This window comes from Urocampus carinirostris, chromosome 6 (genome assembly GCF_059441175.1).
Source record: "Urocampus carinirostris isolate Australia breed hairy pipefish chromosome 6, RoL_Ucar_1.0, whole genome shotgun sequence".
Classification (NCBI taxonomy): Eukaryota; Metazoa; Chordata; class Actinopteri; order Syngnathiformes; family Syngnathidae; genus Urocampus; species Urocampus carinirostris.
In genome coordinates, this window is record NC_142354.1 from 43,916,374 (window position 1) to 43,935,229 (window position 18,856).

At 37.4% G+C, this 18,856-nt stretch overlaps 1 protein-coding gene across 1 annotated transcript in view; it reads right to left on the reverse strand.

Moving 5' to 3' along the window:
* The window catches only part of cdh22 (cadherin 22), a 163,475-nt gene extending 147,005 nt beyond the window's left edge, over window positions 1–16,470 (reverse strand). Inside the window, exon 1 of the mRNA XM_088339075.1 lies at window positions 15,760–16,470. Coding sequence (XP_088195201.1) covers window positions 15,760–15,966 — 207 coding nt within the window. The 5' untranslated portion in view covers window positions 15,967–16,470. The remainder of the gene's footprint in view (window positions 1–15,759) is intronic.
* Window positions 16,471–18,856: the final 2,386 nt, after the last annotated feature.

The following is an 18,856-nucleotide window of genomic DNA, read 5'->3' on the forward strand; positions in this document are numbered from 1 at the left end:
ATTTATTTTAGACACTTATTCTGATATGTTTTGCAACGGGTGAACGGAAAATGAGGGGCGGAACAAACGCGGGGTGCCGAGTTTAAGTGGGGACCGCTAAAGGTGAGGGACAGACAAGGAAAGAAGAGGGGGTAAAAAGTTGGTTAAAGAAAAAGGAGTTGCATGAGTAAATGTGTTCTTCTGATATATTTTTTCCATCTTTACTTTTGGAAATATACACTTTTTTCCCTGGATTACTTTCAACGGGACCCGGCCTCTGCAGGTCTGCATCAAACCTTAAGTACCGGTATCATTTTCCGTTCATTTTGCCGGTTGTGATTTTTTTGGACTGTGAACTTTAATGAAGGACATTTAGTTTCAATTGCTGGACTTGAAGTCGGGTTTGGGTTATTTTGTGTTTGTTTTACATGTTTAAATGTGGGCGCATGCGGCTTATATACAGGTGCGGCTTGTGTATGTACAAAATGGGTTTTCCTCTTAAAGTGTGGTGGGTGCGGCTTATAATCAGGTGCGCTCTATAGTCCGGAATTTACGGTAATTAAAATGAGTTTCTGGCAGCCAACTCTTGAGGAGTACTCTTTTTTAGCACGACCAAAGCAGTAAATGAACTTCTCAAACTCCGCATTATCAAAAACCCTTGAATGTAATTGCCACAGTTTAATATCAAACACGATCCAGGTTTCAATTCCGTGCCTGGTAGTTCGAGCAAGTCGACCATTTTTTCTTGTCATTCTGGCACCTAATAGCAATCACGGTTTAATTTCATCCCCAGGCTCGATACACCTATCATCATTTAGGATGTGACAAAAGACTCTGAACTTCTGGTGGTAATATACACCTTTTCGACAAAGGACAGCTCTTCTAAATGAGATGTTCAAAGTCATTGTAAAAGTAGACCAAATGGGAACTTAAAAGATTAGCGATAAATCAGACTGACTCTTCCCTCTAATGTGATTGGATGCTCAGACATTCCCTGGGCATCAACATTAGGGGCTCTGCAGTTCTTAAATTCAACATAACCAGGGTTGGGTAGGGTTACTTTAACTGGATTACTTTCAATTACCTTTCGATTACTCCAATACCAAATATGCTAATAAAAGACAAAATAAACTAAATTGTGGCAGGCTTGGGCAGTAACGGAATACATGGAACGGCAAAAATGATGTTGGCAAGCTGTTTGGATTTATTTTTATTTCGTTTCTGCCGCATTTGATGTTAGTTTTGCCGGAGATCAAAGAGATCAAAGCCAGGATAGAAAGCTTACCACGTGTTGTGAGTCATCATTTTATTCATATATAATTTCTTTTGTCTTTTAATAGCATATTTGGTATTGGAGTAATCCAAAAAGTAATTGAAAGTAATCAAGTTAAAGTAACCCTACCCAACCCTGATTGACAATATGCAGGGTTGGGTAGGGTTACTTTAACTGGATTCCTTTAACTACTTTTGGATTACTCCAATACCAATTATGCTAATAAAAGACAAAATAAACAAAATATGAATAAAATGACTACATTGTATGCAGGCTTGGGGAGAAACGGAATACATGGAACGGCAAAAATGATGTTGGCAAGCTGTTTGGATTTATTTTCATTTTGTTTCCGTCACATTTTATGTTTACCGCGTGTTGTGAGTCATCATTTTATTATATATATATATATATATATATATATATATATATATATATATATATATATATACATATAAAATAAATAAAAAAAAATAATAATAATGAAAAATATTACATTAAAATTAGAAATTATATTATTTTACAAAATATTCAATTAGAATAAGTAATTGCATCATTTTACAACATTTTAAAACACAAAGAAATGCACGTATACGCTAAGCGTCACGGCCATAAACGCAAGCTGAATACTCGACTCCCCATTGGCCCATTCACTACAGTAGACCACGCTTACCTCGTATACAGTACAGTACTGTACGCTTCTTGCCATAGTTTGCAGTTAGTTAGCCTTTTTCTCGCGGTGAATTTTTAAGTCTAAAAGTTTTTTGAACCCCTTTTTGATGCCTCCCAAACGCTCTTTATCCCTAGGTGCATCTAGTGAACCGAAGAAAAAGCGAAAGATGTTAACGATTAACGAAAAAGTGAATTTATTGGACAAGTTGAAAGCAGGAAATAGCTACGCTAGCGTAGCGCGACAGTATGGCCTGAATGAATCCACGGTACATAAAGACGGAAGAGAAGAACATCCGCAAAACTGCTGCATTATCTTTCACGAAAGATGCCAAAAAGGTTGTAAACACCTAGAATAAGACCATGGTGCGAATGGAAAATGCACTGGTTATTTGGATCCACGATTGTAGGGCGAAGAAAATCAGCCTGGATGCAAACCTAATCCGAGGTTAAAAGAACTTATTGTAAGAGGTAAGTTAAGTTACTGTTTGATTGTTTAACAAGAATCTCTCTCTCAAACCGTATTCCATATGGTGTACTGTATTGTACTGTATACAGGGGGGGTGTACTGCAAAGTTTTTTTTTTTTTTTTTGAAGGGGCATCGCTACTCCGCAGATTTTCACTTTTTGCGGGTGGTTTTGGTCCCCATTAACCGGGTCTAAAAAATAATAATAATAAAATGAAATCATAAAAAAAAATAAATAAATATATATATATATATATATATATATATATATATATATATATATATATATATATATATATATATATATATATATATATATATATATATATATATATATATATATATATATATATATATACAGGGAGTGCAGAATTATTAGGCAAATGAGTATTTTGACCACATCATCCTCTTTATGCATGTTGTCTTACTCCAAGCTGTATAGGCTCGAAAGCCTACTACCAATTAAGCATATCAGGTGATGTGCATCTCTGTAATGAGAAGGGGTGTGGTCTAATGACATCAACACCCTATATCAGGTGTGCATAATTATTAGGCAACTTCCTTTCCTTTGGCAAAATGGGTCAGAAGAGGGACTTGACAGGCTCTGAAAAGTCAAAAATAGTGAGATATCTTGCAGAGGGATGCAGCACTCTTAAAATTGCCAAGCTTCTGAAGCGTGATCATCGAACAATCAAGCGTTACATTCAAAATAGTCAACAGGGTCGCAAGAAGCGTGTAGAAAAACCAAGGCGCAAAATAACTGCCCGTGAACTGAGAAAAGTCAAGCGTACAGCTGCCAAGATGCCACTTGCCACCAGTTTTGCCATATTTCAGAGCTGCAACATCACTGGAGTGCCCAAAAGCACAAGGTGTGCAATACTCAGAGACATGGCCAAGGTAAGAAAGGCTGAAAAACGACCACCACTGAACAAGACACACAAGCTGAAACGTCAAGACTGGGCCAAGAAAAATCTTAAGACGGATTTTTCTAAGGTTTTATGGACTGATGAAATGAGAGTGAGTCTTGATGGGCCAGATGGATGGGCCCGTGAATGGATCGGTAAAGGGCAGAGAGCTCCAGTCCGCCTCAGACGCCAGCAAGGTGGAGGTGGGGTACTGGTATGGGCTGGTATCATCAAAGATGAGCTTGTGGGGCCTTTTCGGGTTGAGGATGGACTCAAGCTCAACTCCCAGTCCTACTGCCAGTTTCTGGAAGACACCTTCTTCAAGCAGTGGTACAGGAAGAAGTCCGCATCCTTCAAGAAAAACATGATTTTCATGCAGGACAACGCTCCATCACACGCATCCAAGTACTCCACAGTGTGGCTGGCAAGAAAGGGTCTAAAAGAAGAAAAACTAATGACATGGCCTCCTTGTTCACCTGATCTGAACCCCATAGAGAACCTGTGGTCCCTCATCAAATGTGAGATTTACAAGGAGGGAAAACAGTACACCTCTCTGAACAGTGTCTGGGAGGCTGTGGTTGCTGCTGCACGCAATGTTGATCGTGAACAGATCAAAGCACTGACAGAATCCATGGATGGCAGGCTTTTGAGTGTCCTTGCAAAGAAAGGTGGCTATATTGGTCACTGATTTGTTTTTGTTTTGTTTTTGAATGTCAGAAATGTATATTTGTGAATGATGAGCTGTTATATTGGTTTCCCTGATGAAAATAAATAATTGAAATGGGTATACATTTGTTTTTTGTTAAGTTGCCTAATAATTATGCACAGTAATAGTCACCTGCACACACAGATATCCTCCTAAAATAGCTAAAACTACTTCCAAAATATTCAGCTTTGATATTAATGAGACTTTTGGGTTCATTAAGAACATGCTTGTTGTTCAATAATAAAATTCATCCTCAAAAATACAACTTGCCTAATAATTCTGCACTCCCTGTATATATATATATATATATATATATATATATATATATATATATATATATATATATATATATATATATATATATATATATATCATATATATATATATATATATATATATATATATATATATATTTGTTTTAAGCATTTTTGAAGGGCTACTTCGCGGATTTTCACTTTTCGCGGGTGGTTTTGGTCCCCATTAACCGCGATAACCTAGGTCTCACTGTATATGTTTTATCAATTTATGAAATCATTCTTTACATTGTCATTGGGCACAATTATTTATGTGCAACACTCGATATCTACATTTCTTAACATTTGTTAAACGGTCAATCAAACACATAGTAAATCTAACTGCTGCTAATCTGTACATCTGTTGGTTTTGTTTGACTTTTTGCACTACTGGCAGTTCTTTATAGCTAGCCACTCCTTGCACATCTGTTTCTCTGCACTATTGTACTTACAGCGTTATTGTTACAGTGTTATTGTTACTGTTTACCTGACTTGTTTACCTGACTGCCCATTTTGCACATCTGGTTAGCTGCTCCTCTTGCACTATTTGCGCTACTGTAAAATACTATACATAGCCATAATTATTTAGTATATTATTAGTACTCAATACTCCAACTCAATACAACATTTTATTTATATCTGTACACTCAAGGAAACTGTGCGGGTCAGATGTGTCGACATTTCGTTCTGTATACCCGTGTACTAGAATGACAATAAAGTAGATCTGAATCTGAATTAACTCGATGACACGGTGAATGTGCCTGGAACGTTTTCATTCTGCCTTAATTTCATTGCACAAATTCTGGCAACAATGTAAATTTCTTCAAATTACACAAGTGCTCACACATTTCTCACACAAAGCATGCTTGGTTGACGCCTGCATAACACACACAGTCACACAGAAAATGAGTTCATCATTCTGCTGGCATGATGCAATTCTCCCCCCTGCGGCGAGGTACACCGCTCTGTCTGTCACTCTATCAACGGCGGAGCTATTCAAATTGGCGGCTTATACACAATTAAACACACATATTTACAGGGTTGGGAAGGGTTACTTTAACTGGATTACTTTCAATGACTTTTGGATTACTCCAATACCAAATATGCTAATAAAAGACAAAAGGAACTAAATATGAATAGAATTATGACCAGGGTTGGGTAGGGTTACTTTAACTGGATTACTTTCAATGACTTTTGGATGACTCCAATACCGAATATGCTAATAAAAGACAAAAAACACTAAATATGAATAAAATGATGACTCAAAGCACGTGGTAAGCTTTCTCTCCTGGCTTTGATCTCTTGGATCTCCGGCAAAACGAACATAAAATGCGAGAGAAACAAAATGAAAATAAATCCAAACAGCTCGCCAACATCATTTTTGCCGTTCCATGTATTCCGTTACTCCCCAAGCCTGCACAAAATGTAGTCATTTTTTTCATATTTAGTTTTTTTTTGTCTTTTATTAGCATATTTGGTATTGGAGTCATCCAAAAGTAATTGAAAGTAATCCAACCCAGCATATTTAACACCAATGCATGCACAAACACACGGTTTTTGCTAAATGTTCCTGTCTAATCTGAAGGTCAACCCCTCGAGATGGTTTAATAAAACAAAAGAAAAGGCTGAACCCACAGGTCTCCACCAATGTTCCCTGTAATTTTCCTTACGGGTCTGAGTGTTCACACAAAGTCGGTGAGCAACGCTTGAAACAACAGTGAGCAACAGCAATCCCAAGTGTGGCAACTAAGTCATTATCAAAAATGTCCAAAACTTGACATCACGTTACATTTTGCTGAGTTTCCGGCAATGCAAAATATGTTTTCACGTTTGAATGAATTGACTAATGTATTATTGCAAAGGTTGTACAGCCTACAGACGTAATTTGTTTTTACAACAATTCTTTCACAAGATTTTCATTTCTTTTTATTTCCTGTTATCTTTTCTCGCATAATACTAACATTTTGGGGGGCTTATTGAGTCGGTTGCACGATACAGAACTGTATTTGATCACATTTTTTAGTGTAAGTACAACGTCGGCAACAAGATTGACTTGGTATAATTGGTAATTATTTGAATGCAACACAAACTTTTTCTCCTTTTTCTCTGTTTTTTTTTCTATTTTTTTTTTAATTTCTTTAAAAAAAATCTCATTGTGTTTATTTTTTCCTAGCCGTTACTTTTTTCTTTTTGTTCTCTGTTTCCTTTTTTCATTGTTTCTTTCTTTTCTTTTTTTCTGAATTTGTCCTTCTTTTTTCTCTTCCTTTTGTTTCTTTTTTCTCAGCTAGGAAGTGGGAAAGAGAAGAGAGAAAAGGAAAAAAGGAAGTTAGAGCAAAAGATGTTAAAAGACACAGAGAGAGAAAGAGACAAAAAGCAACAAAGGAAGAGAAAAAGAGAGACACGGAGAGTGAAAGAGACAGACAGAGAGTTGGAGAAAACGGGTGGAAAAGAGAGAGAGAGAGAGAGAGAGAGAGAGAGAGAGAGAGAGAGAGAGAGAGAGAGAGAGAGAGAGAGAGAGAGAGAGAGAGAGAGAGAGAGAGAGAGAAAAATACAAGTACAGTGTCTTTGTTCGAGGAACCTGGCTTTGGCAACATCAAGTTGACATATTTCAACCTGCAGCTTGTTATTCTCGTGCGCTTCTCTGAGTGTTGCCTCGCGGGCCGGATTCAATCCCTTAGCGGGCCTGATCTGGCCCGCGGGCCGCCTCTTTGACACCTGTGGTCTAGAGTGAACCCAAACAAGTGTTGGAAAGAAAATCAGGTTCAAGTCTTGGAAAGTATATAAAGTACAGTCCAGAATAAGTCAATGTAAGGATTGAAGTTCTAGATTTGAGTATTACTCCAACAAATTGTACCAGTACAGGCCCTGATCCAATCCGAGACCATTTAAAGACAGGTTTACAAGTTCGATTTCAGGTTCAAGTTGGTTCTGTTAGTCCAGTTTCAGGTGAGTTATATTTTTTTTAAAAGTTGTGTTTTTTAAAGCCATAATCTGTATGAGTCAAACTCAAGGCCTGCAGGCCACTTTGGCTTGCCCTATCATTTTATGTGACAGGCGACAGCTTAAAATGTCCGAATGTCTAACCATAAATGGATCAATAGTGCTTTGAACAAAAATGTTTCCTACGATAAGAGATGACTACGATACCCAAAAAGGGATGGCTCGGTGCCAATACACAACACTGTTTCCATAGCAATGCTTTTGAGAGGAATTGAGAAATAATGCAAGCATGTCCAAAACTATTTTGTTATTTTTCACATTTACAGTGTTTATTTTACCTCCAAAAAGTGAAAGGTCCCGGGGACCCGCATGCTCAAAAATCTATGGCTCCTAACAGAGATCTATGGGTCCCCGACATTTAGTCTTATCGCGGTTGAAATTGTAAATCAGGCGACAAATATATTAATAAATATATAAATGTATATATTCATTCAGTTTTAATCATCACAGTTAATTGGTAATGCAAAGCAGTTATCACTTCAGATTTTTCAGTTCACAAAAATATTGTATATTATACAAAATAATATTGCTAAAATATGAGTCTGTATATTCATACAGTTTTAATCACTTTAGATTTTTCAGTTCATATATTCTTCGTGGTTTGCCGTCCCGCCACACTTGTAATGCCTTCTCAAGGTCCAAACGCAGCAACGGAATTCCCATAGCTAATTTGTGGTTTTCATGTCGTTGTGCCGATCCAATGTGCTTTTCTGAAAGTTCGTATTGCGAAATGATTTATGCAATTCAGTTTTTTGACACGCTGGGTGCACGCATCACAGAACATGTAGCCTCCATTATCATCCTCCTCATAGTGTAACCAGGAATATAACAGAGTACATTTTGGCAGAAAAGTCCTTTTCTTGCGCGGAGTATTCTTTTGTTTATTATCTTTCGTCGAATCATTCGCTTCAAAACACGTGTTTTCCTTGCCTTCCCGGTCTCCTGAAAAATGTATCTGCTGTTTTTTCGTGCCGGGATTATTGCCGTTGTTACCACTTTCTGCATTATGTTTCGACTTATTACCGACACCGAAGACATTTCGTTCTGTATACACGTGTACAAGAATGACAATAAAGTATATCTGAATCTGAATCTGAATCAAAGCAAGTGAGCCATTTGAGAGCCGGCTCTCTTGAATGAGTTGAGCCGAAAAAGAGACGGACTTTTCACCACACAACTCGAGATCGGCGTGCAGACGAAGACTCGAACCGCGAGACCAAAACAACAATGGCGGATCTGCCTGACGAAAGGTTTGGAGTACGGTAAATATTTGTTTGAAAAAAAATGTAATCGGGTAATAATGACAATTTTGTGTCAAATAGGTTGCGTCGCGGGGACGCACGTTGATTTGAGACTATGCGTCCCCAGCAAAAATGATGCGTCTAGGACCCAGGGACGCGGGCAAAAGAGAATACTGTGAGTGTGTTTTTTTTCTGATTTTCTTTGATTTGTCTTGGGTAAGATCTTCTTCTTCATACATAGGATATGAGCGAGAGGTGCCCCAGGCGTTACCGTGGGGCACTGCAGGTTGACTTGAGGGAGTGCGAAGCCTTATATTTCTTGTCACTTTACCCCCTTCGGGTGATGGCAATGAGCCGCGCAGTCAGCTTGCTCAGTGATGCCAAAACCCAATCATTGCCAGCGAGCGAGGTGATGCAACAAGCTTTATACTCAACTTTAGGAAAGTGCCATTCCAGAAAGAAGCTGATTTGATTTTTTTTAAATTGGAAAATTCATTTTTCAATGTATATGCATTGCATGTGTGGGGATATTTCATGTCACCTGCATTGATGTTTTTTATATATCACTTGATCGATATCCATTCATCGACACGGAGGTTTATCAAGGAGAATTTGCTGTCCGTAACAGAGATGGTCAGGATTGTAACCAATGTTACCTCTAAGTTGCGCGTGTGTGCAAGCGCACAAGAAAATCTAACCAGCCCACAAAAATCAGGGCTCGAAATTGCGAATTAAGAAGCCAATTAAGTCAAAGTTACAGTGCATGAAGGTAAAGATACACGGGTTCCCCTGACACTGTTTTCTAAATGCGGTATTTTGAAGTCAATGTGGAACGAAGTTGAAAAGTAAAGTCAGTAGAGTTTTTCGAGAACCGGCTTTTTCGGCTCGGCTCGCTAAAGAGAACCGGCTCTTTCGGGTCGAGAACGGTTCTTCAGGTTGTTTTTGCTTCTTTCATCCATATATGACCAAATATTATGTAAAATTATGCACAAACTGACTTAAAGGGAGGGGGAAATAGAAGAAAAAAGAAAGACATACCAAAATGAAAAAGTAGTGAAAAGCTGAGAAAAAAGAAACAAAAAGAAGGAAAAATTGTGAAAAAAGCCAGAAAAAAGAAAATAAAGAAATAAAGGAAAGTAAAGTAAGTAAATAGAGAACAAAAAGAAAAAGTAACAGCTAGGAAAAAATAAACACAATGAGATTTTTTTAAAGTAATAAAAAAAAAGAAAAAAAACAGGGAAAAAGAAGAAAAAGTTTGTGTTGAATTCAAATAATTTCCAATTATACCAAGTCAATCTTGTTGCCAACATTGCACTTCCTCTAAAAACATGTGATGAAATAAAGTTTTGTATCTTGCAACCAACTAAAGAAGCCCCCGAAAATGTTAGTATCATGCGTCAAAAGATAGAAGGAAAAAAAAATGAAAATCTAGTGAAAGAATTGTTGTCAAAACCAAATGACGTTTGTAAGCCGTAAAACTTTTGCAATAATACATTATATGAATAAAATGACTCCATTTTGTGCAGGCTTGGGGAGTAACGGAACACATGGAACGGCAAAAATGATGTTGGCAAGCTGTCTGGATTTATTTTCATTTTGTTTCTGTCGAGATCAAAGAGATCAAAGCCAGGAGAGAAAGCTTACCACGTGTTGTGAGTCATGATTTTATGCATATTTAGTTTTTTTTCGTCTTTTATTAGCATATTTGGTATTGGCGTCATCCAAAAGTCATTGAAAGTAATCAAGTTAAAGTAACCTACCCAACCCTGCACGCAGTATTGACTTACAAAGATCCTGCACAGAATACAACTCATTTTTTTTTTTTTCATTTCGTCTTAAGTTTTTTAAACTGCTTTATTTTTGATGGGTGTGTTTTTGTTTACGGGAAACCTGAAGCAGTAGTGGTATCAGTACTTCATACTCGAGTCAATTTGATGGAAGTGGCACAGACATCCAGAGTTAATAGGGATTGCAAGATTATTTTTTTCAGAAAAATAATCCTCTAAAATTGGGTGCAACAAAACAGATGTTTTTTTCTTCAATCTGCTCAAAAAAAACATTGTAAATCTTACATCTGTTTAATTGTTGCTTTTCTGTGTATAGCATTTGACATGTCAACAATATATATATCAATAATTTGATTTAACTTTCTAGCACAAAGCATATTTCAATCAGTCGAATGCCCACGTTCTCCGCTCGCACTTAAATTGCACATTTTGAAAAAAAAGGAATATAATAGCGCCGGGATCATTCAGCCCCGCAAGAATTCATTATCCAAATGTACTGATCCAAGCTGCCAGTTTAATGTGACGTGAGCAGCCTTTTTATTGGTAAATCAGATTTCATTAGCAGAGTAGCCAGGTTGTAAGACAGAATGAGCCTGGCAAGTCTGCTGACTTGGCTGAAGACATATTAATGGAGGAAAAAAAAAAGAAAAAAAATACATTAAAAACATGTTGCAATTTTCTAGTTGAGAGGCACTCGGCTTTGGCTTAATCCCTGTGATACTGAAAGTGTTGATTGCCAACTTCCAGCTGAGTCAATGCATTTTCAGCATAGGCAATGCAAAAAATAAGAAAAAAATATTACAGTGTTTGTACACCTTTTGGGTGGCAAACTGCAAGCACATTTTAAGGACTTTCAAAGCCAATTTCCCAATTCCTCCAGCACCATTCACAACAGATATATTATTGTAACGGTAAATAATAAAGCTGGTGTAAATCTTGCATTTTGCAGATCAAGAACAAATATTTTCAACTTACCCATGCGATTTTTAATCTTGCGTGTGCAGAGTATTTAAATATTGATGATGGAGTGTTGTGATATGAGGGAAATGAAATGCATTCATATAGCGCTTTTCAAGTCAAGACTTCCCAAAGCGCTTTTACTGTGTGCTTCACATTAGCGGCCGTGCTAACCTGCTTATTGGGGGCATTAGGGGTTCAGTGTCTTGCCCAAGGACACTTCGAAATGTAACACGGAGCAGCCGGGATTCGAACTACAATCTCTTGATCCCGAGACGAGCACTCTACCTCCTGAGCCAATGCCGCCCCAAAATTTGTCTATAATCTTGCATTAGCTGGGAATCAAACCCAGGTCAACTGCTTGGAAGGCAGCTATGCTAACCACTAATGCCACTAATGCCACAATAAAGACAGATTACCATAGTTGTGAGAAGGAAAATTGAAACCTGGATTTATGAAAGGATAAATATATATATATATATATATATATATATATATATATATATATATATATATATATATATATATATATATATATATATATATATATATATATATATATATATATATATATATATATATATATATATATATATATATATATATATATATATATATATATATATATATATATATATATATAGTGTTATAGAGGTTGAAATTGTAAATCGGCGACAAATACATTATATAAATCCATATATTCATTCAGTTTTAATCTTCACACTTAATTGGTAATACAAAGCAGTTATCACTTCAGATTTTTCAGTTCACAAAAATATTGTACATTATACAAAATAATATTGCTGTCCTGCTTTTTGTTTTAGGGAAACCTGAAGCATCTCAAGGTCCAATTTTCAAAGTCATTTTCTTGCAAGGAGTCTTTTGTTTATTATCTTTCGTCAAATCGTTGTCTTCAACACACGTATTTTCCTTGCCTTTGCGGTCTTCTGAATAATTTTTCCGCCAATTTTTTGTGCCGGAATTATTGCCGTTGTTACCACTTTCTGTATTATGTTTCGACTTATTACCAACACTGAAGAAATTACCAAATTTTTGTTGATTTGTTGACTTGACTTGACTTGACTTGATTTTCCGAGATCGACGCGAGACCAAAACAACAATGGCGGATCTGCCTGACGAAAAGTTTGAAGTGCAGTAAATCTTTGTTAAAAAAAAAAAAAAAAATAGGAATCGGTAATAATGACAATTTGGTGTCAAAAAAGTTGTGTCCCGGGGACGCACATTGATTTGACACAATGCGTCCCCAGCAAAAATGATGCGTCTAGGACGCAGGGACGCGGGCAAACCAGAACACTGCAGATTGTGAATGACAATTATGTTTAGAATTAAATAAATGCAGTCAGAAGAGTAAACGTCAGTTGATAAAACATTAAACAAGTCAAACGTCAACATTTGAGTAACCGTTAAGTTTTTTTTTTTGTTTGTTTCTTTTTTTTTTTAATTTTTTTACAGGCTTTGCAGTTGACCACTAAATCTACTTCACAAAATGCACACAGTTGCTTTATTTACTGTTCGACGGCTTCTAATGAGCCTGTTCTCGGTTTATAGGGATGACAAATGTTTACTTTATGCTAATCTATTATTTATTTGCCTGTCCCTAAAATATGGTTTATTCATGTATTAACGTCTCTACTGGCCAAGCACTGTGCCTAATTGGTTTTAGTTTTTTTAACAAATCTGCAGGATGTTTAATCACATCTATATTTTTTTTTTACCTATTTTTTCTAGGGTTTAAATAATACATGCCACATAATTAAATAAACTGCATGCTAAATAACAAAAAACTGTATACATATCGTAAATTCTGGACTATAAGCCGCTACTTTTTCCCCAAACGTTCAACCCTGCGGCTTATTCAGTGATGCAGCCAATTTATGTAATTTTTCTAACGGCCACCAGCAGCGCTCGAGTCCAAAAGGTAAGGTTTAGACCGCTGGAATATATGCGCCGAAGAAGACTGCAACTTCTTGGCTTGTGCACAAATTAAATTAGCGTTAACATACCCTCATCATGCAAAATGCAAAAAGAAAGGCACATCAAAAAATCCACCATCACCAACGGGTTCCGAAAAGCTGGTCTGCTGCGTGACGGAGGAGGGCACAGAATCAGGAGTGGATGAGAGTTCAAGCGACAGTGACAGCGCGAGTGAGGCTGCGGGAGCGTGGGACGACGTTTATATGACAAAGTTTCTTTCCGACACTGAGGAAGATGAGTACGGTTTACCGTGATTTTTACAAGTACGGTATGTTTTTTTTTTACCAGATTCGTTTACTGTGTTGCGAGCGTGTTGCTAGCGTGTTGCTACCATTAACTGTCAAACCTTAAGTACCGGTATGATTTTCCGTTCATTTTGCCGGCTGTGATTTTTGGACTGTGTACTTAAATGAAGGACATTCAGTTTCAATCGCGGAACTTAAAGTCGGGTTTGGGTTAATTTTGTGTTTGTGTTACATTTTTTTAATGTGGGCGCATGCGGCTTATATATAAGTGCGGCCTGTGTAAGTACAAAATCGGTTTTCCTCTTAAAATGTGGTGGGTGCGGCTTATAATCAGGTGCGCTCTGTAGTCCGGAATTTACGGTATACAGATCATTCAACTAATAGTTTCAGAAATTGGTGACTAGTTTTAGTTCCTGCCCTGCGCTATTAAAATGACCCTGTGAGTGGACCCCCAATTTGTCGAGTCACCACTGCACCGGAAAAAGTATTAATTTATTATTTTTTTCTGAACTACTCATCTCTACTTAGATTACGGGCATTTTTCGTGTATAATTCTGCACACAAATGAGTTTCCTTGTCTAATTAAGAACCTAATTTTAATTTATGCTTTCCTGAAATGTTTCCAATATGTAATATTCCTTTCTAAATAATGTAACAGCGTACATTTTCAGATTGATTTGGATATTTCAGGTACCCCTTATACTTCCTTTACAGCCCCCCAATGGATTTGCTTACCTGTGTTTATGAAGTAATATTCCAGGGAACCTAAACACTAACAGTGTTTTCGTTTTCCTGCGTCCCTGACGCAGGGACGCATCATTTTTGCTGGGGACGCATAGTCTCAAACCAACGTGCGTCCCTGGGACGCAACTTTTTGGACACAAAACTGTCATTACTACCCGATTATTATTTTTTTTAAACAAAGATTTACCGCACTCCAAACTTTTCGTCAGGCAGCTGTGCCCTTGTTGTTTTGGTCTCACGGTTCGGGTTTTCGTCTGCACACCGATCTCGGCCAAGGGGATCTCGTTGCTTCGAGATGACGTCATTGTTGTGGTGCTTGTTGTCGAGTGAAAGAGAAGTATGCCTCCGAAAAAACAGTTGGTATTAGGTGCAAATCAACAAAAAATTGGTCATTTCTTCAGTGTCGGTAATAAGTCGAAACACAATACAGAAGGTGGTAACAACGGCAATAATTCCGGCACGAAAAAACGGCGGAGACATTCTTCAGAAGACCGCAAAGGCAAGGAAAACACATGTGTTGAAGCGAACGATTCGACGAAAGATGATAAACAAAAGACTCCTAGCAAGAAAATGACTTTTCTACCAAAAATGACTCAATTATATTCCTGGTTACGCTATGAGGAGGATGATAATGGAGGCTACATGTTCTATGATGCGTGCACCCAGCGTGACAAAAAAACTGGATTGCATACATTATAAAACGGCGGAGAAATTCTTCAGAAGACCGCGAACACGTGTGTTGAAGCCAACGATTCGACAAAATAAAACAAAGAAAACAATACTCCTAGCAAGGATTTTTCTGCCAAAATGGACTCAATTATATTCCTGGTTACGCTATGAGGAGGATGATAATGGATTGGACCTTGAGAAGGCTTTACAACAGTGGCGGGACAGCAAACCACGAAGAATAAATGAATATATATATAAGAATATAGAATATATATCTGCTGAGCAACAGGTCATTGCTTTTATGAGCAAAAAAGGCATATCCATCAATGCTGAGGACATAGAAGCATGCCACCAATTAACAAGAGGTGAGAACCGACCTAAGGCGACCATCATGAGATTTATCAGCAGAAAACGGAAACATGAAATCCTTAAGCAAGGAAAAAAACTAAAAGGGACTAATGTTTATTTAAATGAACACTTAAGCAAAAAAAACTCTGACATTGCAAGACAGGCTCGATTTTTGAGGAAAACGAACAAAACAAAAAAATATATGAATTGGAAAATCTGAAGTGATAACTTGCTTTGTATTACCAATAAACTGTGATGATTAAAACCGAATGAATATATAGATTTATATTATATATTTGTCGCCGATTTACAATTTCAACCTGGATAAAACTAAATTTTGGGGAGCCATAGATCTCTGTTGGGACCCATCAATTTTCACAGGTCAAATGAACACTGCACTAATATAAATAAGGGGATTTATTCACAAAAAAATGACTCCTTGTAGCATATGTTGCAACTGTGTGGAACAAAATCCCATCCTTACCTTTCCAACATAGAGGGGCTCTGTGCCGGTGTACTCCTCCACAACAAAGAACTGGTTCCACACCCATCCTCGCTTCACTCGTTCCACGGATGAGGCCGCTTGCTCCGCTTTGCTGGAACTGCTCGTCCTTGTTGTTTCGCAGCAACACATATAAAAAGTCCATGTGTTTAACAACGTCCACAAAGCAACTCTCCATAGAGAGGCCATTTTGAATTATAGCAAAACTAAAAGAGAGTCCAGCGGTGGTCCACAAGGAATATCAAAAAATAGAAGGAGGAATCACGTCCAAGTTGCAATGAAGCGACTTTTAATCCATGGGATTAAAAATATTCAGTTATTTGATTGCTATAGACTTATAAGGCATTTTGGAATACTGCCAAAGGTTCACATTGCAACTCACTCCCATTCCATCTCCAAATGGTCACCCTAATTGAGTTACACATGCCAATAAATTAACTTCTCAAATCGATCTTTTTTTAGAAAAAAAACAAAAAACATTGACTAAATTGTCCACCGTTGACACCCTACTGAGTCAATCTTGTTCGATGATTTTCGAATGTCCATCTCTTGTCTTCCATGTTGTTTCATGGCTGGCTTCCCACATAGTCAAATTTCCTTGTGCAACTGAGAAGTTTGTCAGGCTTGTCGTATGTAATCCATCAACAATGAATATCTTTAGTTGTCTCTCAGTGTCCCATCGGTGATCACAAGAAGGACAAACCTGTAAGACAGAGAACAGAGCTTATCAGTGTGCTTGTCTAGTAACGCAGAGAACAAAATTGAAATGATGCGATTAAAAGGCCAGACAATATGTTTAAGCAAGAGTAAGTGGTTAAGTGGTTAATTTAGTCAATTAGCATGTATATGGAAGGAGACCAAGAGGAAGGCCGCGATTGATGTGGATGGATGGTGTTATAAATGCACTGCAGGAAAGAGGTCTAAATCTAGTGGAAGCTCAAGTTCTTGTTGGTAATAGAAATGAGTGGAGAGGTGTTGTAAAAGGATAGTGGGATGTTTGGATGCGTTCTTAAGGATGGGCTGGGCACCTGTATGATGCGGCAGGGGTAAACCAGTGAAAGCTGTCGGGCCCTGCTGTTGAAAAAAAAGAGTGTGTTGTGTCACCCTGACCCGAGTGACATGGCCTATTGTGTCCCGTTTTATCTGAAGGAACGAAAGCATGACCAACTTAGGTGTCGAGGGCAATTTGGTTGGCCATGGTCCAAACATTTTTGTGAGTGTTTTTTGCTATTTTTTGTTTCCCTTTTATTTTCTTTGTTATTGTATGTGTTTGTCTTGCTGTCGGTCACCCCTCTTGAGGGATATGACCAAGGTAGATAGATAGATAGATAGATAGATAGATAGATAGATAGATAGATAGATAGATAGATAGATAGATAGATAGATAGATAGATAGATAGATAGATAGATAGATAGATAGATAGATAGATAGATAGATAGATAGATAGATAGATAGATAGATAGATAGATAGATAGATAGATAGATAGATAGATAGATAGATAGATAGATAGATAGATAGCATTTAATGATAGCTGTAAATCACAAAAAAGTCTCAAAGGGCTGCACATGCCAGTCAGTATTGTCTAATACACGAGTTGCAAAACTTTTTGAAGCTGGCTTTTTTGTTATCGATTAGCGTGAAAAGCTACCAGTTTCATCTACATTTTCTAAAACCATGTCATTGCCAGGTTGTAACTATATGAGGTTAAAGTAGGCCCAGAACCAATAGACTGGCTACTCAGATGGTCTCAGGGTGCTACCTGGTGCCTTGGGCATCACGTTGGAGAACCCTGGTGTAATACAAAACATTAGAAGTGCCCCAAATGGTTTATATTGATTTGCCCAGCACACAAACTCCAGCATTGTTTTAAACAGAACCCTAGATAGCTTCAAAAGAGGTTAGTTTGCATCAGGCATGACATAACATATGCTAATGACTCAGGCCCGCTGACCGAAATAGCAAATTACAATGTTAACAAATCACCACCAATAACTGTTTCTCTTTTGTTCAAATGCCCAAATTTATCCAAAAGATGGCACACTAAATTCACATTGAACGCCATCTGTTCTCAGCTAAGCGATCGGTGGCCATAACTACATTGGGAATTCTGCGCATGGGACAATAATACCAAGAGAGGTTTTCAGTTTCAAGTTGGCATTCAGGCCCTTGGTTAATTATGAGAAGAAGAAAAAAAAGAACCATGGACGATTTTCCACTGACACCATTGGAGAAGTGACAGAACAATAATGACAGGGCATTTACTGGTAGTTTAAAACAACTTCTAAACGAGTCATAATTTTTGGGATTACACGGAAGCCGGATCCCATGAGTGGGATTTAACAAGCTCATAAATAAATTGTGCTTAATTGTTGATGAACTAAGTCACTGTGTCGGATTTTTATCCTGACCCTGAAATCCCCTAGTGAACTCGCCCGAAAATATGAATTCTTCACGAATCATATAAAATTCACTACCCGATAGGGCAACATTAAAATGATGGATATATCATGGCTACATATTTTTGTATTTCGTAAATTGTTTAATTTTTTAATAGGAAAAAACAACAACAAAAAACAATACCACACCAAGTGTTTCACCACAAAAAAAAACACATTTTTTGAATTTTTAACAAATTTTAATAAAATGTAGTGCTTAACAAAGGGAAATGTTGCAGTATTTTGTTTTAATACAAGCCGTTTCAAAACAAATTTAATGATGTGTACCGGATTGAAAAAAAAAACTGTTTTGGCAGATACTTAAAATCAAATATTGTCACGAAAAAGATCGGGAAGCAGGAAGTAGGAACTCATTTGCGTAGACGTCCTCACATTTTAATTGAGAAAGAAAGACCAAAAAACAAAACGGATCAAACACAGGCAAAACTACAAACTAGTCAGAATTAAACAGAACTTGCAGGAATCCCTCAGAATGTTCCACCGAAGTGCAACAAAGTCCAACAAGCACAACGAGTATAACCGAGCATAAACAAGTTTTCATCAAGTGAAAACCCAGAGGAGTAATCAGAAAATGCGAGTCAGCCGGTGTCAAGGGGCGGTGCCAGCTGGGCGCCACGGCAA